Source organism: Doryrhamphus excisus, linkage group LG17, assembly GCF_037039965.1.
Source record: "Doryrhamphus excisus strain RoL-2023G ecotype Guam linkage group LG17, RoL_Dexc_Guam_v1.1, whole genome shotgun sequence".
NCBI lineage: Eukaryota > Metazoa > Chordata > Actinopteri > Syngnathiformes > Syngnathidae > Doryrhamphus > Doryrhamphus excisus.
Window position 1 is genome coordinate 685,908 of NC_136373.1, and position 24,927 is coordinate 710,834.

The 24,927-nt window shown below is 43.7% G+C and overlaps 2 protein-coding genes across 5 annotated transcripts in view; one reads left to right on the forward strand and one right to left on the reverse strand.

Moving 5' to 3' along the window:
• Positions 1 to 14,157, forward strand: part of fmnl3 (formin-like 3) — a 40,827-nt gene extending 26,670 nt beyond the window's left edge. For 2 of the 3 annotated variants that reach the window (XM_058084997.2, XM_078797751.1), the window contains 20 exons: positions 273 to 381; positions 495 to 571; positions 902 to 995; positions 2,425 to 2,499; positions 3,074 to 3,184; positions 3,275 to 3,424; positions 3,945 to 4,046; positions 4,197 to 4,578; positions 5,378 to 5,470; positions 5,538 to 5,662; positions 5,740 to 5,942; positions 6,019 to 6,322; positions 6,390 to 6,470; positions 6,555 to 6,684; positions 7,958 to 8,118; positions 8,342 to 8,443; positions 9,002 to 9,094; positions 9,157 to 9,280; positions 10,614 to 10,728; positions 12,268 to 14,157. In XM_058084997.2, the coding sequence (XP_057940980.2) occupies positions 273 to 381; positions 495 to 571; positions 902 to 995; positions 2,425 to 2,499; positions 3,074 to 3,184; positions 3,275 to 3,424; positions 3,945 to 4,046; positions 4,197 to 4,578; positions 5,378 to 5,470; positions 5,538 to 5,662; positions 5,740 to 5,942; positions 6,019 to 6,322; positions 6,390 to 6,470; positions 6,555 to 6,684; positions 7,958 to 8,118; positions 8,342 to 8,443; positions 9,002 to 9,094; positions 9,157 to 9,280; positions 10,614 to 10,705 (2,608 nt within the window). In that variant the 3' untranslated portion in view covers positions 10,706 to 10,728; positions 12,268 to 14,157. The remainder of the gene's footprint in view (positions 1 to 272; positions 382 to 494; positions 572 to 901; positions 996 to 2,424; positions 2,500 to 3,073; positions 3,185 to 3,274; positions 3,425 to 3,944; positions 4,047 to 4,196; positions 4,579 to 5,377; positions 5,471 to 5,537; positions 5,663 to 5,739; positions 5,943 to 6,018; positions 6,323 to 6,389; positions 6,471 to 6,554; positions 6,685 to 7,957; positions 8,119 to 8,341; positions 8,444 to 9,001; positions 9,095 to 9,156; positions 9,281 to 10,613; positions 10,729 to 12,267) is intronic. The other variant, XM_058084998.2, reaches the window with a different exon arrangement.
• Positions 13,035 to 24,927, reverse strand: part of LOC131137268 (low-density lipoprotein receptor-related protein 1-like) — a 74,798-nt gene continuing 62,905 nt past the window's right edge. Inside the window, exons 69-90 of one of the 2 annotated variants that reach the window (XM_078797749.1) lie at positions 24,488 to 24,594; positions 24,260 to 24,392; positions 24,039 to 24,161; positions 23,211 to 23,333; positions 22,994 to 23,131; positions 22,760 to 22,897; positions 21,634 to 21,753; positions 21,127 to 21,410; positions 20,837 to 21,015; positions 20,666 to 20,772; positions 20,481 to 20,600; positions 20,169 to 20,345; positions 18,956 to 19,096; positions 18,695 to 18,868; positions 18,444 to 18,605; positions 18,193 to 18,364; positions 17,232 to 17,333; positions 17,078 to 17,151; positions 16,907 to 17,000; positions 16,755 to 16,793; positions 15,976 to 16,120; positions 13,035 to 14,514 (exon numbers count right to left, since the gene is read on the reverse strand). In XM_078797749.1, coding sequence (XP_078653875.1) covers positions 14,377 to 14,514; positions 15,976 to 16,120; positions 16,755 to 16,793; positions 16,907 to 17,000; positions 17,078 to 17,151; positions 17,232 to 17,333; positions 18,193 to 18,364; positions 18,444 to 18,605; positions 18,695 to 18,868; positions 18,956 to 19,096; positions 20,169 to 20,345; positions 20,481 to 20,600; positions 20,666 to 20,772; positions 20,837 to 21,015; positions 21,127 to 21,410; positions 21,634 to 21,753; positions 22,760 to 22,897; positions 22,994 to 23,131; positions 23,211 to 23,333; positions 24,039 to 24,161; positions 24,260 to 24,392; positions 24,488 to 24,594 — 2,990 coding nt within the window. In that variant the 3' untranslated portion in view covers positions 13,035 to 14,376. The remainder of the gene's footprint in view (positions 14,515 to 15,975; positions 16,121 to 16,754; positions 16,794 to 16,906; positions 17,001 to 17,077; positions 17,152 to 17,231; positions 17,334 to 18,192; positions 18,365 to 18,443; positions 18,606 to 18,694; positions 18,869 to 18,955; positions 19,097 to 20,168; positions 20,346 to 20,480; positions 20,601 to 20,665; positions 20,773 to 20,836; positions 21,016 to 21,126; positions 21,411 to 21,633; positions 21,754 to 22,759; positions 22,898 to 22,993; positions 23,132 to 23,210; positions 23,334 to 24,038; positions 24,162 to 24,259; positions 24,393 to 24,487; positions 24,595 to 24,927) is intronic. The other variant, XM_078797750.1, reaches the window with a different exon arrangement.

The window sequence follows — 24,927 nt, forward strand, 5'->3', positions numbered from 1 at the left end:
CTTACATAACCGTCTCTTCTCGGACTTTTTCTTGACGGCGGCCACAAAAGCAAACATCTCCCATCATGCATCTGTAACCTCTAAACCGTCAGGGTTTTCCCTGCCAGACCTCATTCTCTCTCCGCAGTATCCACTCCGACTCCGACTGCGATACGCTTAAACGAGAGTCGTGTGAACGGCGCCATCAATAAATCAAACAAACTCTGGCGTTTAAGCGGCACATTGAAAGCGTTGAACCGTTACCAAGGAATAACCTTCACCACGTGTTGCAGCTACGGCTCCGTCTCCGGCAGCAAAACCATCAAGAACTCGCGACTCGTCAGCCAGAAGGACGACGTGCATGTGTGCATCATGTGTTTGAGAGCCATTATGAACTACCAGGTAACCAACCGAGTATTTGTCATGACGCTTCCTGTATGCCGAAGTGCTGCATAAAGTACACATAAATATATATTTCACTTCTCATCTTCTCTGTCCGTGTCCTCCTCATGCAGTACGGCTTCAATATGGTCATGTCTCATGCGCACGCCGTCAATGAAATTGCCCTCAGCTTGAACAACAAGAGCTCACGGTAAGAACAGACGCCTCGCCCGCCATCGCCATGGACGCGGCGGGGTTTGGTCAAACAATAGGCGACACCCTGCGGCCCGTTCATATGATACGCCTGTCTTTCTCCATGGTGCTTACACCTTCTCTACGGATCACGGGCCTCCATAAAGGCTACTAGGGGAATGTTTACTGAGAGGAGATTAGTGATGGGGGGGGGGGGGGGGGGCAAGCTCTTCAAGCCTTTCTTCAGCATTTAGTATGACTACAGTGATTGTACAATGCTAATATAATACGCGGGACTTGTTTTTGGAACTTTCTGTGCCGTCCTAACCGGCGACTCCCACACTTGCAGGACAAAAGCTTTGGTCCTTGAACTGCTGGCCGCCGTCTGCCTTGTTCGAGGAGGCCACGAGATCATCCTATCGGCGTTTGACAACTTCAAAGAGGTTTCCCTTTGATTCAATGTCACAATAATAGACACACGTTTGCCTGCATGTCAGTTAATATGCTTGGACAAAACAGTTGGCAGTTCCTATGCAGTTCATACCAAACCTCTGTAGAAGGTAGAATCCAAATATACAGTGCTTCCAAAATAACACGCCGCCTTACGTGGGGTGCTTCAACAAGCAGAGATGAAAGCTGAGGAGCTCTGGGATCTTTCACCTCCACAAAGGGTGTGAGCGAAGCTCCGTGGCGGCCCGTCAGAGGTCATTAGCCTCATTAGGACCCCAGATGTTAGCCAACCTCGAACAACGATAAGGATCAGAGGGCCGCTACTTCCTGTGCAGACGTGCTAATACCAAAACAAGATGTTATATTTTGGGAAAGGCTATTATTCAGTGGCCACGCAGGAGTTAATATCGGTTGTAGACGTTAGCTTAAGTGCATTAGGTCTAACATATAGGCACCATTTTGTTATCTCACCAGGTCTTGACTTCATTATGAATACTAGACGTGACGCAGTATTTATCCCTCATGGTTGTATTGAATTACATTCTATTGCATTAACTTAGTCATCAAAACACATTAAGGCAGGGGTCTCAAACTCAATTTACTTGGGGGCCACTGGAGCTCGGGTCTGGGTGAGACTGGTTTTCCCCCCAAAAAACCACAAAAAACGCATTTATTAAAAACAAAAAAAATTTAAAAAAAAGCTTCGCTTTGGTTCCAATTTTCTTCAAGAAAAGCTCTGATAAAACATTCCACTGTTCTCAAATATCTTACTTTTTATTTTTCTACACAAAATAAGATGAAAAATAAATTAACAAATCAAGAATAAAGAAAATCAATCAATCAGTAATAAATAAATATAATAATAATAATAAAAACTTAAGAAAGCACATATAGTTGGTGGGTAGACAAATGATTTTTTTCATATTAAAATGAACAAAGCATTATTAGAGCCCTGTAGACATGACAAAACACGACTATAGTCACATTTATACTCTTTTTATTTACAACATATTGCGCAACTGCAGGGTCTTGAGACACATGCTAACTTGCAAACTAGAGAGCTAGCCACCTAAACGGTAGCCTTCAAGTTATTTCCTTTCAAATTAAACAGCCGAAAACTTACCACTTCCACACGGATAGGGAGGATAACTATTAACAGTTATTTAACCTTTAACATGAACATGAATCAAACGTAATAATTTTTTCTGGGTACATGATACCATACGGCATCCATATCAAACATTAAACTTTCATATCAAGGCGGGGGCCTCAAACTAGTGACACATTTGGCCAGCGGGCTGCATGTTTGAGACCGCTGCATTAAGGTTTCACGTGAATGTTTGTTTCCCACAAATTGATAAAACGATGATGTTCGGAGTCAAAGTAAAGCAGTAAAAACGCAAGAATGGCTTTTTTTCTCAGGTCTGCAAAGAAAAGCATCGCTTTGAGCGACTGATGGACTACTTCCGTGGTGAAGAAGGAAACATCGACTTCATGGTATGATCGACTTTACAAGTCATTCATTCATTCATTTTCTACCACTTCCTCACGAGGGTGAGGGGGCGAGAGGCGGGGTACACCTTGGACTGGTCGCCAGCCAATCACAGGGCACATATAGACAAACAACCATTCACACTCAAAAATAAAATAAAAAAAAAACTTGTAAACTGATAAAACTATATTAGGGGCGGCACGGCGGTCAAGTGGTTAGCATGCAGACCTCACAGCTAGGAGACTAGGGTTCAATCCCACCATCGGTCATCTCTGTGTGGAGTTTGCATGTTCTCCCCGTGCATGCGTGGGTTTTCTCCGGGTACTCCGGTTTCCTCCCACATTCCAAAAACATGCTAGGTTAATTAGCCACTCCAAATTGTCCATAGGTATGAATGTGAGTGTGAATGGTTGTTTGTCTATATGTGCCCTGGGATTGGCTGCCCCCCCCCCCCGCCTCTCGCCCCAAGACAGCTGGGATAGGCTCCAGCACCCCCTGCGACCCTCGTGAGGAAAAAGAGTCATTCATTGAATAGAAGGTATCACAGCAGATATCTAAACCCGTCTTTGTGGGGTCCAGGTGGCTTGCATGCAGTTCATCAACATTGTGGTCCACTCGGTGGAGGACATGAACTTCCGAGTCCACCTCCAGTATGAATTCACCAAGCTGGGACTGGACGACTACCTGGAGGTAACGATCCGATGATGATGATGATGATGATTACCTGGTGGTTTCTAATCAGTAGCCCTAATTGTGGTTCCCCCTCCCCCCTTGTGGCAGAAATATAAACACACAGAGAGCGACAAACTGTCGGTGCAGATCCAGGCCTACATGGACAACGTGTTTGACGTGGGTGGTCTTCTGGAAGACGCGGAGACAAAGAATGCAGCGCTGGAGAAGGTGGAGGAGCTGGAGGAGCACCTGTCTCATGTAAGCACCCCGCCCGGTCTAGACCACCACGGCTGCTCCTTTATAATAAAGCTACAGAACCTGGCTGGTTCTACACCATCATTAGAATTGAGTGTTTGCGTTTCATAAGCAGTCGGGATAATCCCGGCTTGGGTCAAACTTGGAAAACTATCCTAATATTACAATCCTAATATTGTTCTCCCGCTGGCTCCTCTTTTCTGGAGCGGTTGCCTTTTGCGTCCCACGCCGCCATGAAAAGACGGTCTTTCCACGGGCAAGGTCGTAGGCAGCCCTGACATCATTCAGGAATTTCATAACAAACTCTGCTCTCACCGGGTCGGGAATTACGAGGGAGGCTGAATTCCAGTGCAACGTGCGCCATGGTTTCCACGCGTCACGTATTTGCAGCATCATGCCGCTGCCCGTATCGTATTTCTCATCGGGGATGCTGAGCGTCAATAAGCGCGGGGGAGGGAGGAGACCGGGATGATGCTGTCGCTCCGGATATCGATGCAACTTCTCTTCATGTCTCCTTTTCCAGGTGACGGAGAAGCTTCTGGAGGTTGAGAATGAAACAATGATGAAGGTGGCTGACTTGGAGAAGGTTCTCCTCCAGAAGGATAAAGATCTCCAAGCCATCCGGGTAAGCGTGCGGTCATGTTGTCGGAATATCGCAGGACGGCTTTACTCTGTTAGCTGAAGCATTTAGCCGAGGATGAGGTCAGCAGGAAGCAGGATGTTTCTTCAGCTTGCAAAGTCATATGCCTTTTATCGCCCCCTGGTGACCACCCAGGAGACGTATGAGTCCACCAGCACGCAGGTCAACACCCTGAGGAGGGTCATCAAAGAGAAGGACGCCGCATTCCAGAGGCACTTCAACATCGAGAGGCGGCTTCTGGAGCTGGAGCAGCAAGGCACCATTCGTCTGCACAAGAAACCCGACGGCGACATTTCCATCGAGGCGCTTGGCGTGGGGGGCACGGGGGGCGTGGGCGGCGCCGTAGGAAGCGGCGGTCTTGGAATCCCCCTAGCCGATATCGGAGCTCTATCTTTGGGTTCAACAGCAGCCTTAACGGAACCGGGAGGACCGGACCCCAGTTTGCCCCCAGCCAGTGAAGCGCCGCCCCCACCTCACCCGCCCCCGCCGCCTCCTCCTCCTCTGCCATCTACCACGGGTGAGCTTGTCATGATATTTGGAAGGGGGGGCGGTTTCAGGTCACCTTTTTGTTAAAAAAGTACACAATTCAAACTTTATTAGAGTCATGATGTGCTATATACGTATATATATCACTATATTGACACTTACTATGTCAATATACTATATACAATATACTATTATACACTACTAATAGTAATAATACTATTATGTCATTGTATGGTCATATCACCTTGTAATTCGGTACGGGACAACAATAAAATAAAAAACAAACAAAAAAAAAACTTAAACTATATTAGGAAAGCAGGAAGTGGACAAAAGTACCAATCAATCAATCAATTCAATTGTAATCAATTGTAATCTGATGCATTTCAAATGAAATAAAACTATTACCATTACCATTATAATTATCATTACCATTATAATTACCATTATAATTATCATTACCATTACCATTATAATTACCATTATAATTATCATTACCATTACCATTATAATTATCATTACCATTACCATTATAATTACCATTATAATTATCATTACCATTATAATTACCATTATAATTATCATTACCATTATTATTATAATTACCATTATAATTATCATTACCATTACCATTATAATTATCATTACCATTATAATTACCATTATAATTATCATTACCATTATAATTACCATTATAATTATCATTACCATTACCATTATAATTACCATTAACATTACCATTACCATTATCACTACCAATACTATTACCATTACCATAATTAAGGTAGTATTTTAACACACTCCATCCATTAATATTCCATCATTCAATGCAGGCCCCAGTCCACCAGTTCCACCCCCTGCGCCCCCGCTGGCACCACCACTGCCTGAAGCGTCTCCGTCGGTCATCCTGAGCGTGGGTCTCTCAGGTAGGAAGAAATAAATGAATTGGACCCGTCGCAGATCGAGGAGGCCAATGTTGTTTTTTTTTTACAGCCATTAGAATCAAGAAGCCCATCAAGACCAAGTTCCGCCTTCCTGTCTTTAACTGGACCGCCCTCAAGCCCAATCAGATCAATGGCACCGTGTTCAACGAGATCGATGATGAACGCGTTCTTGAGGTGAATCGAGCAGATCAGCGTCTCGGCGTCAAGAGAGAGAGAGAGAGCTGAGCGTCTCGATGTTTGATTCTGTTCAGGTCCTGGATTTGGAGAAATTCGAGGAGCTGTTTAAAACCCGCGCCCAGGGTCCAGTTGTGGATGTGTCGTGCCCAAAGAGCAAAGTGGCTCACAAGGCGGTCAACAAAGTCACGCTGCTGGACGCCAACCGCTCCAAGAACTTAGCCATCACGCTGAGGAAGGCGAACAAAACCACGGAGGAGATCTGCAAAGCGATAGAGAAGTACGCACGCATCATCTCCATTCCACGTAACCACCATCTTCATTCATTCATTCAACTCGCCATCACGTCCGCCCAGGTTTGATCTGAAGGCCTTACCCGTGGACTTCGTGGAGTGCCTGATGCGCTTCCTGCCCACGGAAGCGGAGGTGAAGGTGCTGCGTCAGTACGAACGGGAGCGCCGTCCGCTGGACCAGCTGGCGGAGGAGGACCGCTTCATGCTCTTGTTCAGCAAAATCGAGAGGCTGACGCAAAGGATGAACATCATCACCTTTGTGGGGAACTTCGCCGACAACGTCAACATGCTCACGCCGCAGCTCAACGCCATCATCGCCGCCTCGGGCTCGGTGAAATCCTCACCCAAGTTAAAAAGAATGCTGGAGGTTTGTTTTGGTGCTTTTTTAGGAATGGAGGTACAAACGTTGATGGATTCCTCTGCTCTCCTTGTAGATCATCTTAGCTCTGGGAAACTACATGAACAGCAGCAAGCGAGGGTGCGTTTATGGCTTCAAACTGCAAAGTCTCGATTTGGTGAGTAACGGCAGCCCATTGGTGAACCCGCCGCACGGTTCCCCTGCTGCTGTGTGGGTTTGATGCCCGTCCTCTGCTGCACAGCTGCTGGACACCAAGTCCACAGACAGGAAGATGACGCTGCTGCATTACATCGCCGTCATCGTGAAGGAGAAATATCCCGAGCTGGCCACCTTCTACAATGAGCTGCACTTTGTGGATAAAGCTGCAGCGGGTGGGTACACAGGAAACAGGAAGTCTGTTCACGCACGTTCATGGTTGGATGCTTGGTTGGAATTGTTATGTGATTGAGGTACGGTCATGATAAAATCTATTTATTTCATCCTATATTTTATTATATTTATATTATATATATATATTTATATATTTTATTATATAATATTTATATTTATATATTTTTATAATATTTATATATTAGGATTATTGGGGGAAAAAGGACACAAAAACATGTCAGAAATGTGTTTATTGAGTTTATAGTAATTGGGCACTGTAAAATGATGCAGTGGCATTATTTTATCTCATATATTATTATATTTATATAATATATATATATATTTATTTATTATATATATTTATATATTTTATATTTATTATTTTTATAATAAAAATCTAAAAATACATATATAAAAATATATAAATATTTTTTATTATATATATATATTTATATATTTTATTATATTTATATATTTTTATAATATATTTATATATTAGGATTATTGGGGAAAAAAGGACAAAAAACATGTCAGAAATGCTTTTATTGAGTGTATAGTAATTGCACGCTGTAAAATGATGCAGTGGCATTATTTTATCCTATATTTTATTATATTTATATTTTATATATATATATATATTTTATTATATTTATTTTTTATAATAAAAAATGTTTAAATTTTTTTTAATTATAATATATATATATATTTTATAATATATTTATATATTAGGATTATTGGGAAAAAACATGTCAGAAATGCTTTTATTGAGTTTATAGTAATTGGACGCTGTAAAATGATGCAGTGACATGATTATTGACGTGCTTCTGTATAAAGTTGTATTATATATATATATATATATTTTATTATATGCTTCTGTATAAAGTTGTATTATATATATATATATTTTATTATATGCTTGTGTATAAAGTTGTATTATATATATATATATATATTATTATATGCCTGTGTATAAAGTTGTATTATATATATATATATTTTATTATATGCTTGTGTATAAAGTTGTATTATATATATATATATATATTATTATATGCCTGTGTATAAAGTTGTATTATATATATATATATATATTTTATTATATGCTTGTGTATAAAGTTGTATTATATATATATATTTATATATTTTATTATATGCTTGTGTATAAAGTTGTATTATATATATATATATATATATTTTATTATATGCCTGTGTAAAAAAAATAAAGTTGTATTTCCATGCTGTGAAAATAACGTATCGGTGTGTCTGCGCTCCAAGTGTCGCTGGAAAACGTGCTGCTGGACGTGCGAGAGTTGGGCAAAGGCATGGATCTGATCCGCAGGGAGTGTAGCCTCCACGACCATTCCGTCCTCAAAGCCTTCATCCAGGCCAGCGACTCCCAGCTGGACAAACTGCAGAGGGATTCCAAGACCGCTGAGGTATTTGATTGATAGGATGGCGACTCCGCCACTGTAGGCGGGGTTTAATCACAAATGGGCGGGGCTTATATCAGTTCAGTGCATTATATGAAGTCTGAAATTGACGTGGACGTAAGAGAAGTCGCTATATTTACTATTATTCCCATACGTGTACTGTGTACGTGTGTAAGTGATCTGCAAGGATTGGGATTCATCCGTGATCCCGTCCTCTTCCCAATGCTAGGAAGCCTTCAACAACGTGGTGAACTACTTTGGAGAGAGCGCCAAGACAACTCCGCCCTCCGTGTTCTTCCCTGTGTTTGTACGCTTCATCAAGGCCTACAAGGTGAGTGACATGTCACGTGTCCGTCGTTACTCGCCGTGGACGTTCCTCGGACAGACGCCGTCCGTCTCTCGGTCGGAGCGGAGACGAGCAGGCCAGGATTGTGATTGAGTGCCACAGGACGGACGCGGCGCTGCAGAGTCTGAGTCCAAATAACAGGAAAGACCAGCTGGATCTGCCTGGAAAGCAGCTGGGGTGTTTAGACGGCTTCTTCCCTCCCGTCCCGTCGTGGACGACCTCGCCCTGCCTCGCCACGCAGCACGCTTCCTGAGATTGTTCTCCGTACAGATTTATGGGATTTGCTTACGGAAATGTGCAGCCAAGAACTTCTGTGTGTATTTGTCTCTTTAAGGTCTGACAAGGATTAGATCCAAACGGTTTCTCCTCTGATGCAAGAAGAACGTTGCCATGAATGATTTTGGAAGAAACATCTAAGATACTGAAGACATTTAGAGCAATGTTTATGTTGATGGGCGTGTCACTCCTGTTTTTCTTCTCTGTCCCGGAACGGCCAACCAGCTGCCTTGGCTTTCTTCTTCATCCTGTTCTTCATCCCAACAGGATGCGGTGGAGGAAAATGAACAAAGGAAAAAGCAGGAGGAAGCAATGAGAGAAAAGTTACTGGCCCAAGAGGCCAAGCAGCACGACCCTAAGGTACGGTCCCAAGGGTCTGTCAATCAAGTATCCACTCAAATATCCCGGCGTTCCCGCCTCAGGTTCAGGCCCAGAAGAAGAGGCACCAACAGCAGGAGCTGATTGCGGAGCTGCGCAGGCGGCAGGCCAAGGACCATCGGCCCGTGTACGAGGGCAAGGATGGCGCCATAGAGGACATCATCACAGGTGGGACAGACAGCGTGGGCGTCTCCGGCCACCCCGCCCGTCACGGCCCCGGGGTGACTGTGGTCATCCGCTGTTCGGCTCCTTTAAAGTGCACCTTGTGCTACGTGGTCCACACGCCCTCGCATCCGGGATGCGGCACCTAGCATCACTTGGGGGGTTTATTCCCACACGCCGTCGCATCCGGGATGCGGCACCTAGCATCACTTCGGATGTTAATTCCAACACGCCGTCACATCCGGGATGCGGCACCTAGCATCACTTGGGATGTTTATTCCGACACGCCGTCGCATCCGGGATGCGGCACCTAGCATCACTTGGGGGGTTTATTCCCACACGCCGTCACATCCCGGATGCGCCACCTAGCATCACTTCGGATGTTAATTCCAACACGCCGTCACATCCAAGATGCGGCACCTAGCGTCACTTAGGATGTTTATTCCGACACGCCGTCACATCCGGGATGCGGCACCTAGCATCACTTGGGATGTGTATTCCGACACGCTGTCACATCCGGGATGCGGCACCTAGCATCACTTGGGGGGTTTATTCCCACACGCCGTCACATTCGGGATGCGGCACCTAGCATCACTTGGGATGTTAATTCCAACACGCCGTCACATCCGGGATGCGGCACCTAGCATCACTTGGGATGTTAATTCCAACACGCCGTCGCATCCGGGATGCGGCACCTAGCATCACTTGGGATGTTTACTCCCACATGCCGTCGCATCCGGGATGCGGCACCTAGCATCACTTGGGATGTTTATTCCCACATGCCGTCGCATCCGGGATGCGGCACCTAGCATCACTTGGGATGTTTATTCCCACATGCCGTCGCATCCGGGATGCGGCACCTAGCATCACTTGGGATGTTTATTCCCACATGCCGTCGCATCCGGGATGCGGCACCTAGCATCACTTGGGATGTTTATTCCCACATGCCGTCGCATCCGGGATGCGGCACCTAGCATCACTTCGGATGTTAATTCCGACACGGCGTCGCATCCGGGATGCAGCACCTAGCATCACATTAGCGTTTATTCCTTCGAGTGCTGTCCAGGATTCCTAAAAGCTTGGCACACAAGTACCGCTATTTTCCAAAAAGTTCCAGTACAATAGTCCCACGTCTCCATGCTAACATAAAGTAGCCCCAGGGTTAGCACGCACAAGCTAACGGGTCATTAACCAGCAATTAAATGTCACATTAACGATGTTGCTGTATCCAGAAGGCCTCCTTGATCCTTGATGCTGTGAATGTGGTCCGGTATCTGCCTCCCCCTTCCTGTCTTGACAAAGACCTTGTTCTCTCTGCCCCCCCCCCCCTCCCCCCCAGTACTGAAGAGCGTGCCCTTCACAGCCCGCACGGCTAAACGCGGCTCACGGTTCTTCTGTGAAGCCAACCTCTGTGACGACGCCAACTGCTAGCCCCTCCCTCTCTTAACGCCAAGGTTGTCCAGGTGTTTGTTGTATGCACCCCCCCTCCCCTGTACCCCTCACCCCCACCTTCTCTGCATGCGGCATGATCCCTGGATTATCACTACAGGCCTTCTTCTGTGTTCCACGACTGGCTAACTGGTTTGGTGTTGGTTTCCCGCTAACATGTCACTCTTCTCTCCTCGACCACCATTTTGTTTGTCTCCAGCTGAACTGAAGATTTTTGACAGTATTTCCTAGAAAAAAAAAAGAAAGGTAGCGTGGCTGAAACCCATTTGCGCTGCTGCGCTGACGTCAGCTGCTTCAACCCTGTGCTTTGGGCGCAAACAAATCCTTAAGATCTGCTTTGACGCAACAGCAATCGGTCGCACTCATCGACTGTCACGCGGCTGTTGTTCCAAAGCTCCAGTTTTCAGCTCAGTGTCGTGACGTTCCGACGCATAACCACGCCTCTTTCGTCCGCCATCATCATCATCATCATCATCATCACCCACTCCTATTTGTTGCATGTTGTCCGGTGTTCATCCACAAACAACGTTTTGTCCTGTGCTGTCGTCCGTGGTGTCTGCTACAGCTGTTTGGTCAACAGGCTCCACAATCAATCAATCAATCAATCAATCAATCAATCAATCAATCATACACACGCTGATTATACCATCAATCAGAACACACAGACGTTATGAGCACGACCTCATACACACACGTTGAACAATATGTTTATTATTGTGACTATGGTTAACTACAGTTAACTACAGTTAACTACAGTTAACTACAGTTAACTACAGTTAATTGGGTCAAACTGTCGCCATCTTCAACCCCACTGGAACGTCGGGACTAACATTTTAACGGCCCTAATTGTCATACCAGCCTCAAGAGAGGTTAAGCAGCGGAAGCGCACGTCTTTGGCGTCGCGGTGGCTTCGTCATACGTAATCCAGCCTATAATCCATAATTATTATGGATAATAATCCATACGCAACCTGCAAAAATACACTTTGTGTGCCCTAAAATGACGTATTTTTCCATAATCTGTAGCTTGAACCTGGACTTTGGAGGTCCCGCGGTATTTTGGGTCTCATGCAGTTTGCAATTCCTGCACCAATGTGTTCATAACGTCGGCCTGTGTGTGTGTACAGTATATTATGATGTATAATATTGAATATTAATATAAATTTTGGGGGTGTCACAAGATTTGTCATTCAAAAATATATATATATCTAATTGGCACGAGGTATGAATGTGAGTGTGAATGGTTGTTTGCCTATACGTGCCCTGTGATTGGCTGGCCACCAGACGTCTGGTGACCCCCCCCCCCCCCCCCATGAAGAGCCTGTTGACCATTGCACTGCAAGCGGAATAACGATCCTCGCCGTCGTTCCCTGCTGCCGTATTTCATCCCTAAAGCTTTCAATTTCAATGTCATCATAGCCAAGAAGTATAATAAGTACATGGGATTATTTTATGTTTTAGATAATAATAATAATAAATACCTGAGGGTCCGCTAACACGTGTCCCCCCCCCCCACCCCTCCCTCTTTTCATGCCTACTTCCCAGATCTGAGAACCCAGCCTTACCTGAGAGCTGATGCCTTGATCCGGAACGGTTGGAAGAGACCCTAAACCACTTATCCGTGCCTTATTCTGTCCCCCCCCCCCCCACCCCAAAAGCTATAACACTCCTACCCGTGTTGCCCTGTCTTGGCCCTGAAGCTGCACATCCCAGTGGGAAACGGGACAGAGGCCGCGTTTGGGACGGCTAATTTATTTATTTATGGAAGCAGTAAGGATCGTCCGCAGAGGTGAGCTAGCGTCTTCCCGACTGCACAGAGACACGGACTCCGGAAGCAGAGGGACGTTCCTTGGAGGTTTGCCGGTTGTATCCGGGCCATTTTGCTAAAAAAAAAAAAAAAAAAAAAAAAATTCCAAATGTCTCATATATTGCGTCATATGTGCCTTTGGTGTAAACAGTGTTATGTCATAATATTTCTATTGTATTTGACACCTTTTGAAGAATGTATTTTTATTGTACTATAATATTAGTCTTCTTCAAATGTTCAATCATTGAGTCGTCTGAGCTCGACAACGCTTCCCGCAACTCGGGAAGTGACAAACGTATGAAAATTACTGACGGATGACGGATGACGGATGACGGACGTTTCCGTTTGTCTGGGATGAGATGGAGACGACAAAAAGGGGGCGGACCCGTGTGACGCTACTTCCTGTGACTGACTAATATACGGTTGCATCCATTGTTTTCTGTAAATATTCAGCATTTTCTCCATGTTTTTCCTCTGGAAAAATGACGGACGCCAACCACCGTGCTTTTCTACTATAAAAATCATTTTAATTTCTTATATCAAAAAGAAACAGAATCATAAAAACAATCAGAGCCACAAGTATCCATGTGGGTTTTCGCCAACACATTTCTCCGACTGTTGTTCTAATTTACATGATCAGATGTTTCAAAAAAAAAACGTTAAAAGCTGAGGGGTAAAAGATGTTTCCTCTAGAACGGCTGACAATGTTTGTGATGTGTTTGTGAGCACCATGCACAATTATATGGCAGATTAGCGTCCACGGCCGTGAGGTTAAAGCTGCGCGGCGAACAGCAACAACGACATTCTTAAGACAAACAGACGGTTAGCGTTAGCAGCTGAGCAAAAGGAATTCTCATCAGGAAGCTGATCGGAATGCACGTTTTCTCCCATGAAGTGCCTGTCAATCATCACCCTTGGTCAGTACAGTTTCGGTCAAAAGAGAAGCAACTAAAAGCTAAATGTAACAATTGTAGAACTTCGCCAAACTTCATCCGCCGACGGGAAAACAAGGCCACGGTGTCCATCTTTAGACATTTCAGACTTTGTTACAATCATCATCATCATCATCATCATCTGGCACTCATGCTTAAAAACTCTTAGAAAGTACAGACTGCTATTTGTTACTCATGTTCCTGGGTATACTTTCAAGACACTTTGTTTATATACATACTGTATATATATATGTATATATATATATATATATGTGTGTGTTTTATCATCTATATGCAAATGAGTCTGTGCAGGAGGTAAAAGACAATCACTTGAATGTAGCAGGACAATGCTAGCACATCCTCCACGTGTTCATGTTGTGTGCAGGAAAAACAAATCACCCCCCCCCCCCACCCCCCTCCCGCACATGGAATGAATTGGCAAAGTGTTCCAGGATGAATATTCCTGCTTTTCTCCATCTTACAAGTCATAGAAAAATGTTAAAAAAAATGAAATAAAAATGATTCCACTGCAATTTGTGTGTATCGTTTACATTTGCACAGAGGTAGAGGCTAAATGAGCGACCAAGAGGAAGGAGATCTGCAGGGAATGAAAGAATGAAAGAGTAAATGTGGATAGAATGGATCCGTTTATCACCCGCTCATCTTTTTTCTTGTCCAAAAAAAAAAAAAAAACAATACTGCAATCACTTACAAAAGTACTCCTTCATTTTATACATTTTTACAGTGTTCCGCATTTTTTGTGTTTTTCCTGCTTTTCTTTCTCATCAGGTGGCGAAGGCATAAAGATAAGAGCTGGTTGGCTCAGCACTGGTCGGGCAGGGCGATGCTGGCACAGTTCAGGCTGGGGGGAGGGGGTGGGGTGGGGTGGGGTGGGGGGGGCGGATGCGGGGGCCTCTACGCCAGGGGGTCGTTGGTGCTCTCGTCGCCCTGGGAGAGGAGCTCCTTCTTTTCATCCGTGCTGGCCAGAGAGCTGTTGCTGTTGTGGGCGCCCATGTACAGGCTGGCGTACACCGGGTTGGTGAAGTTGGTGGGCTGCGGAGCAAAGACGGGAACAAGCTGATGTTATGGGATACTTTGGAATGTGAAGCTGGAAAATCCACGGAATGAAAGTGATGGGGAGATCCATACCAAAATATGGATACTCAACATTTGTGCTAAGGATTCTCATACAACAATAGAAATATATCTGCATGTTTGTCACCTTCGGTAATTAATGCTATCTTGCTAGGTGTTGGCATGCTAAGTGTTAGCATGTTAGCATTTTAGCTACTTTACTCATGTCTAAATGCAAATACACACATGGCCTGATGCAGGGATATAGGACAGTCTTGTCACCTTCAGTACTTAATGCTATCTTGCTAGGCGCTAGCATTCTAAATGTTAGCATGTTAGCATTTTAGCTAATTTACTCACGTCTACGTGCAAATACACACATGGCATGATGCAGGGATATAGGACAGCCTTGTCACCTTCAGTACTTAATGCTATCTTGCTAGGTGCTAGCATTCTAAATGTTAGCATGTTAGCATTTTAGCTAATTTACTCACATCTAAGTGCAAATACACACATGGCATGATGCAGGGATATAGGACAGCCTTGTCACCTTCAGTACTTAATGCTATCTTGCTAGGTGCTAGCATTCTAAATGTTAGCATGTTAGCATTTTAGCTAATTTACTCACGCCTAAGTGCAAATACACACATGGCATGATGCAGGGATATAGGACAGCCTTGTCACCTTCAGTACTTAATGCTATCTTGCTAGGTGCTAGCATGCTAAATGTTAGCATGTTAGCATTTTAGCTAATTTACTCATGTCTAAATGCAAATACACATATGGCCTGATGCAGGGATATGGGCCAGCCTTGTCACCTTCAGTACTTATTGCTATCTTGCTAGGTGCTAGCATGCTAAATGTTAGCATTTTAGCTAATTTACTCATGTCTAAGGGAAAATACACATATGGTATGATGCAGGGATATAGGACAGCCTTGTCACCTTCAGTACTTAATACTATCTTGCTAGGTGCTAGCATGCTAAGTGTTAGCATTTTAGCTAATTTACTCATGTCTAAATGCAAATACACACATGGCATGATGCAGGGATAAAGGACAGCCTTGTCACCTTCAGTAATTAATGCTATCTTGCTAGGTGCTATCATGCTAACTGTTAGCATTTTGCTAACATTTTCCTCCTGTGTAAAGGTCTGTATACACATGGCATGATTATAGGAATGCTTTAGTCTTGGCACTTCTGGTGCTAGCATGCTAGCTGTTAGCATGTCAGCCATTTAGCTCAATTCCTCACATCTAACGGCTAATACAAACATGGCATGATGCAGGGATATTATAGGACAGCCTTTGCACTTTCGCTGTCGAGTGCTATCTTGCTAGGCGCTAGCGTGCTAACTGTGCTGGACGTATGCGTTTCTGAGACAATACTGGTGTCAGTCATACAAATGGAGCTAATACTGTATTTCCTTCTGCGATGTTACCTTCTCTGGGTCCAAGGCAAAGTCTGAATCCAGGAGCTCCCCGGCGTCGTCATCTGGGTCTCCCTCATATATTTTGTAGGCGGGGTTGCCAATCTCAACATTCATGGCGCCATTAGTCATGCGGTGATGCTGGAAGCCCTTGGCCCTGCAACAATAACAAAACATACACAAACGGAGTTAGCATAAGGACATAACATTCGGGAAAACAGCAACAAGAGACCAGCGACATACGATTAACACAATAATTAGTGAGTTGTGGACACGCCATCATTATTAGGAGCGCCTTGATACACTCGAGAGGCGGGGTCCACCCTGGACTGGTGGCCAGCCAATCCCAGGGCACATATAGACAAACAACCATTCACACTCACATTCATACCTATGGACAATTTGGAGTGGCCAATTAACCTAGCATGTTTTTGGAATGTGGGAGGAAACCGGAGTACCCGGAGAAAAGCCACGCATGCACGGGGAGAACATGCAAACTCCAGACATGGACTGAAAGCGGAGATTGGAACCCAAATCTCCTGAGTGTGTGGCAAAACATGCTAACCACACGGCCACCGCGTGGCCCCGTTACTGCGGCAACAGACAACATTATTGATTGTACAACAGAGGAAGGTACAGAAGTCATTCCGTGGAACAGTCCATATAGTCTTGGACCTTTAGGGGACACACACAGACACGTTTGGATGAAAATAACAGGGATGGATGTACAGCATCCGGATATTAGGGAGGCAGGTGAACAGCTTGAACAGGTGAAAAACCCTAAGAATTACCGCCAGCACCGAGAACCAGATTTGCCTGGCCAAAGAGACCTGGGAGACAGGAAATAGACGGTGAAAAGAGAAAGTGAAAATAAGCAGCAAAGGTGAGAAGCCAGTTTGGGAAGAGAAAGGTTAAAAAAAAATAAAAAATAGACAGCACTTACCCTCGCATTCTGCGCTTGTACCACAAGATGGCGCCAACCACCAGCAGCGCCAAGACCAGCAGGAGCAGCACCGGGACCACAATGGAGGCGGTGCCTGTGTTTGTGTGTGAACCAATCATGTCAGCAAATGGATCCAAAGTGCAAACTGATATCAGGATGTGTGTGACTCACTTCCACCGGATGCGGAGGAATCCACGGAAGAAGCTTCGATTTCACACCTGTAGCCCCTCCATGCTGCGGGACACCTGGACACGGCGCGTGGCAAAGTTAACATGTACCACAAAAGCAAGATGGCGGCACGGAGGAAGAGAGCGCTATGTCTTACCTGCACTGAGGCAAGAGCGTACGCGTGTTGACTGTACATTGGCCGTTGTTGCAGTAGTTCAAGCACGTGTAGCAGCTGGGTTGCGTTTGACCGTTGGGGCACCTACACGACCACGGGAAAGCCATAAAGGAACATCAGTATCCACGGTATTCCTTTCCAGTGCTGCACATTTGCTCTTGTTATTCCCTTACTTTATTTTTGACATCCAGTGTCTCAAAAAAGCGAGTACAGGACCTCCTTTACAACTTTAGACTACTTTAGAGTAGTCTGCGTACAGCTTGTATAACAGTATAAACTTACTGTGCACTGAAATTGAGTCAAGACGCAACAATACATAAAGCTAGTTGAATACATATTATGTGCGGAGTTCCCCAGGGGTCAATACTGGGACCAAAACTGTTCAACTTGTACATTAATGATATCTCCAAAGTTACAAAAGACTTAAAGCTGGTATTATTTGCGGATGATACCACTGCTTTTTTGTTCTGGAGGGAGTACAGACCAAATCTTTAGAAAGATCAGAGAAGAAATGGTCACACTAAAAAGATGCTCACTATATTGATGGTTACTATGGTACCCATGATGTCATTGGATTAAAAATTAAAAATATTTATATAAATTATTTTTTAATTTTAATTTTAATTTTATATTCTAATATCCTAATTTTTATTAGGATAAAAATTTAAATAAAAAAACAAACAAAAAAAACTTTAATTATTTTAGGAAAGCAGGAAGTGAACAAATGTAACAGTATCAATTGGAATCTGATGCATGTTCAAATGAAATAAAACCATGACCATTATTGTCAAATAATGTCAGCTGGTATTATTATGGCTTTTCTACAACCATGGTCTGGGACCCTGACCCAGTTGGACGCCCAACCCCGCCCCATCGGCGCCGACGCTGACATTTAACAAATCTTTCCCCTTATTTACTTTGACTGACTCCAGTGGGTGTTTACCTGCAGGACACGTCCCCCGAGGACGAGGTCAAACACCGCCCAGTTCCACAGAACAGACATTTGTCCAGCTCACACTGGTGTCCGATGTACTGGTTGGAGCAGCGACACAGCTTGGTGCCGTTGGAGGTTTGCAAGCACGTTCCGCCGTTCTGACAGAAGCCTTCACATTTACCTGCAGGAGAAGGAGTGCTCGTGTTATCGTTATGATGATTATCGATACGGTACAGTCACAGACCAGTATATTCACGTACTGTACTGGCACTGGTCTCCCTGGTACTCGGTCGGGCAGCTGCACGTGGGTTGGTTACCGGCGTTGACCGAGCAGTTCCCTGCATTGTGGCAGTAGTCCTGACAAGTGGGACGGTTGCAGTTGGGTCCCGTGAAGCCTTTGGGGCATCGGCACGTCGGAGCGCCTGGGACAAACATTCCGACGTCAAATTGACATGTTCATGGTTGAGATGTTCAATTCCTGTCCTGGCGATAACGAGGGTGAGAGTCTCACCTGTATGAGATGCGGTGCAGGTGCCGCCGTTCTTGCAGTAATCCCTGCACTGGTTGATCTCGCATCTTTCTCCGGTGTAACTGGGCTGGCAGCGACACTTGGCCACCTGACGGGCGTTCAGGAAGCAGCTCCCTCCGTTCTGACACTGAATATCACAGGCGCCCGAAGGGGGCGCTGCGGAGACGGAGACACGCCCACATTACGGAGGTGAAAATGTAAAAAAAAAAAAAAAAAAACATGTGTGTGTGGACGCAGACTTACAGAACGGCGACTGGGTGGGGCTCGACCTCTCCACGCAGGTGCCGTTGTCCGCCACGTAGTTGTTGGGGCAGGTACACACCGGTCCACTTGGACTGAGCAGACAGAGCCACTCGCACTTCTTTCTGTCACACGGATTGGTCACTGATTGGCGAGACACAAGCGGTGAGAACATTGTTCAACTTTCAACTACACTTAACCGCAAATTGTCGGTATGAGGGTTTTTAAAGTGGCAGGTTACATGGATTCATTGATAATATCATTGGAAATACGGTACGATATGGGACAAAAAATAAAAGAAATTTAAAAAATGTTAAAAACTAATTTTTTTTTTTACAAAAATTAATAAAATAAATTAATAAATAAAATAAATTTGCTAAGTACAAGGATAAAGAGTCGTGAACCAGTCATGATGTGCTATATATATCACTATATTGACACTTACTATGGTACCCATTATGGCATTGGATGCTCATATCACCGAGTACTTTGGTATGGAACAAAAAAAAAAAAAAAAAAAAAATGTTAAAAACAATTTTTTTTTTTACAAAAATTAATAAAATAAATTAATACAGAAAATAAATTTGCTAAGTACAAGGATGAAGAGTCTTGAACCAGTCATGATGTGCTATATATATCACTATATTGACACTTACTATGGTACCCATTATGGCATTGGATGCTCATATCACCCAGTACTTTGGTACGGGACAAAAAATAAAAAAAAAAATGTTAAAAACAACATTTTTTTTTAAACAAAAATTAATAAAATAAATTAATAAATTAAATAAATTTGCTAAATACAAGGATAAAGAGTCTTGAACCAGTCATGATGTGCTATATATATCACTATATTGACACTTACGTACTTACTATTGTACTCATATCACCGAGTACTTCTGTACGAGGTGCATTATTAAAAAAAACAACAAAAAAACTGTATTATGGAAAGCAGGAAGTGAACAAATGTAACAGTTACTGATTGTAAAAGTACCAGATGGAGGGGTAGGATTTAATAAGCTTTGCTTCTTCCTACTCCTTTTGGACATGTGGAACTGGGAACTGATTATGGGATGCACTCAATTGTAATCTGATGCATGTTCAAATGAAATAAAACCCTTACCATTACCATTACCATTACCATTACCATTACCATTACCATTACCATTACATTACCATAACCATTACCATTACACTCATGGGATTTGACACTCACTTTCTGGCTGCTTGTATCGGTGGTACAGGACGATGTCGGTAGCGTGGTTGATGCCTGTGGTGAGATTCTCCGTGGTGCCTTTTCCAAACTTGCTGACCCGGAAAACAACGTTATTGACTAACGTGACTCCGTATATGTAATCCTCAAAAATATCGATGCTAAATGGATGGGCCAGATCTGCAAAAGAATAAAAGTTTTTACTCAAGGGTCAAAATACATATTTGATACATGTTATATTTATAATTCAACACCCCAGCTATGATTAGGGTATTTTTTAATACGTCAGAAATAATAAACAATAAATAACTCAACTGTTTTTGATGCCAGAGACAGCAATGACAGGATCGGAGCCGTCCAGTCGAACACTTCCTATGACTGACAGCTTTGCATCCGCCCAGTAAAGCCGCTCGTTGAAGTAGTCCACTGCCAAACCTGCAGAAAGATCAAATATTGTAATATACAGTGGAGATAGTTACTTCATAATCAATAAACCCGACCCGTTGGCCACTGAATGTTCTCATGGACCAGAGTCTGCCTCAGTGTTCCATCCATGGCAGCTGTCTCAATTTTGGGATGGTTGCCCCAGTCCGCCCAGTACATGGTGCTGGAACAGAAATACATACTTTAAATATCTTACAAAAACAAAGATGTCGGTGTGGACGACGTACCCTCTCTGTGGATCCACGACGATGGCGTAAGGCTCGTCTATCATGCCCGATATGAGGGTCTTGCAGTGCTGACCCGACATCTGAGCCACTTCAATGACATCTCGACCGGAGTCAGTCCAGTATAGATTACCGGCCACCCAGTCCACGGCTATACCACGAGGCATCTTCAGCTCTTTAATCTGAATTACATCAGAATTTCATATTCATTTGCATGAATTGCGCAATCTTGGGCATGTATGGCAAGAATGCTATGCTAACCAAGGTTCCACTGTACTCATAAAGAGTCGTACCTGCAGGTTGGTGACACCGCCTGCGCTTTGCCTTCGGTTACGATGGGAATTGGATGACGACGACAACGTAGACTGTCCAGGAAGTTCGTAAGAGGAGATACGGCCCGTGTGCCAGTTGGTCCAGAAGATGCGGTTGGTCTTGACGTGCAGGTCCATCGCATCGATCCGCACACTAGCATCTCCCTGGAAGGTTTGCTCGTAGCGCCAGTTGGGCATGCCGGGATCCAGGCTGCGGATTTCGTTGTCGTCGGCGATGTAGAGAACCTGCTGACTGCTGTTCATGTCTGCAAGAGGAAAAGAGGGATCGTTTTTAATTCAAGGGTTGATGAAAAAATATGTTTTTTTTTAATTAAAAATTTGAATAAAACATCCTGCCACTGCAACCGCCTCCCATGCAGCCCACCACCACAGCTTCAAGAGATCTGATTGCCTCAGGAAACTGAAGTGAACTGTACCCCTCCACAGAAAGGGCATAAAAGCTCAAGATAAAAGGAGGCGGGTCCTCACTGTCGGCTTTGCAGGTGTCGTTGATCCTGGTGAAGTACTTATGGCAGCTGCATTTGTAGGATCCCTTGGTGTTGTTGCAGATATGGGAGCACACGGAAAACTGCAGGCACTCATTCTTGTCTGGGAAAAAGCACATCGAAAACGACCAAGTCAAATGATGGATGACAAATAGTGTAAAAACTTGTACATCAATGATATCTCCAAAGTTACGAAAGACTTAAAGCTGGTATTATTTGCGGATGATACCACTTGCCTTTTGTTCTGGAGGGAGTACGGACCAAATCATTAGAAAGGTCAGACAAGAAATTGTCACACTAAAAAGATGCTTTGATGATAATAATAGATTGTCATTGAACTTAAGTAAAACTAAAATCATGCTGTTTACTAACAGCAGGAAGGACACATACCAGCAAATACAAATAGACGGTGTAGACATTGAAAGGGTGAAGGAAAATACATTTCTGAGGATCATAGGGTCATATCACCTCGTACTTCGGTACGTGATTAAAATTAATATTATTTATATAAATTATTTTAATTTTAATTTTAATTTTAATTTTAATTTTAATTTTAATTTTAATTTTAATTTTAATTTTAATTTTAATTTTAATTTTAATTTTAATTTTAATTTTAATTTTAATTTTAATTTTAATTTTAAATTCTAACATCCTAATTTTTATTAGGATAAAAATAAAAAACTAAAAAACTAACTTAAATTATATTAGGAAAGCAGGAAGTGAACAAATGTAACAGTTACTGATTGTAAAAGTCCCAGATGGAGGGGTAGGATTTAATAAGCTTTGTTCTTCCTACTCCTGGAAATATGGTGGAAAGATGGGCTAATAACTATAAAAGCAATCTTCACTTGCTAAATGTACTGCAAAAAAGGCCAGTAAGGATAATTCATAATGCCGCCTACAGAGAACATACTAACTCCTTATTTCTAAAATCACAAATACTTCACCTTGCTGATATAGTTCATCTTCAAACAGCTAAAAGAGTGTTGAACCAGTCATGATGTGCTATATATATCAGTACGTATATTGACGGTTACCATGGTACCCATTATGGCATTGGATGGTAAAAATGACGGATGACAAATAGTGTAAAAAAAGTGTGTGTTTACCTCCACATGTGCGTAGTCCTGTTTTGTGGAAGCCGGGTTTACAAGAGCAGAAGGCGTCGGTGCCGTTGGTGACACAGTGGGCCTCGTCGCCGTCACCGCAGTGTGTCCTGTTATTCCTGCAGTCGTTTAGTTTGGTTTCTGAAACGGACACAGCATCTCCATTCAAATCTAAAAGAGTACTAGTAGTAGCAGTGTAGTACAAATCTGTCCCAATACTTGTATTCATAAAGTAACCTGTCTTGCAGTTGATCTCGTCCGATCCGTAGTCCTCGCAGTCATTAAAGACGTTACATCGTAAAGTGGCGCTGATGCATTTTCCGTTAGCGCACAAGAACTGGTCTTTCTCGCAGGTAGGAACAGCCGGGGGGGTCTCTGCGGGAATAAAACAGCGCATATCAATAGGGTCTGCAAACTGTAGGGACCGTCCCATTAAATTGACCGAGCTACTTACGACAATTCAGCTCATCTGATTTGTCACCGCAGTGATTGATGCCGTCACACCTCTTGGACACTTGCAGACACACGCGGTCGTTCTGACAACGAAACGCTCTGGTGGGGGGACACTGGAACTTCCCTGTGCGTCAAATATGTCACCATACCAGAAACCAGTTAACAGGTAGTCCAGAACTCTGGACTCTGGCACATCACCCCAATTTTGGTTTCCCTGCATTGGTTGCCTGTTAGATTTAAGATTTTATTGTTTGTTTTTAAGGCGTTGAATGGGTGGCGACCAAATACATCTCGGACCTCATCCAAATTGACTTTCCAGGTCACTGAAGTCCGAGGGCCAGCTCCAACTGGTGGTGCCCAAGATGAGACTTAAGACCGGGGGGGACCGAGGCTTTTCTGTTGTTGGCCCCAAGCTATGGAACTCTCTCCCCTCCCAAGTAAAAAAAGGCCCCCAACATCGAAAGCTTCTTTTATTTTTTAATATTTATTTAATATATATTTAATACATATATTTAATATTTATTATTTTTTTATTTTAATTGGTTTTATTTTTTTATGCTTTTATTGCTTTACCCCTTTTTTAAATATTTTAATATATATTTTACTATTTTATTTCTTATTTGATTTTTTAGTTTTAGATGAAATTCAATTTGTACTTATTGTATTTTATTTTTACTTTTTATTTTACTAGTCTGTGCAGCACTTTGGAAACTCTGTTTATAAACTGTGCTATATAAATAAAGTGGATTGGATTGGAGAAACCATCATCCAAACAATTATGTCCGTCTTCGCTAATTGGTGCCCAAACGATTGACGCAACGGCACTTACTGCACTCTTCCGGATTCTCATCGGAGTTATCCCCACAGTCATCCTCCCCGTCACACTTCCAGGCCAGAGGTTTGCACAGAGTGTTGTTACACTGAAACTCATCCACAGGACAGTGGCGGCCAACTGAAAGAACAAGAAGTACAACGTTTTCGTAGAACGCGAGGAGAGACATCGAATATCAGAAACAAGATGATTTATAAGAATGATAACATGTTACTTACCAGCGGTGTGGCAGTTCTCCTCATCACTGCCATCCATGCAGTCCGGGTCAGCGTCGCACCTCCAGCGAATGGGAATACAGTGTCCGTTCTTACACTGGAACTGGTCATTGTCGCACTTGAGGGCGCAGCCGTGCTGGGGGGGGGGGAAAAGTCATAAGGTCATATTAAAGTCATATTTCATTTTCATGAAGAAATACACGACACACGAGAGCTGAAGAGTTTCTGCACCTCGTCGGAACCGTCGGCGCAGTCGTGGTCTCCGTCGCACTTCCACCTCCCGGCGATGCAGCGGCCGTTCGTGCAGGCGAACTCGCTTTCGGAACACTGCCGAGGAACTGTGTGAAAAGATGACGCTCTTGTTGGTGGCTAGCTACTTTTTCATTTCGGATTTTAGCACAGACGAATGATAGGATCTCTGGAAATCTGCATGCACAGGCCATAAAATTAGGTACACCTGCACAACTTATGAAGATATGATGGTGAATTCTGCCTTTACATAGATAATAATGCTCAGATTTGATTTACATTTCTTTTGGGTTCCACACATCCATCCATTTTCCATGCTGCTTATCATTTTAAAGGAGATGTATTATGCTCATGGCCCTTTGTATTGAGTTCTGGACTCCTATAGAGCAGCTACACACAATAACCAGAACTAGAACCTTCTA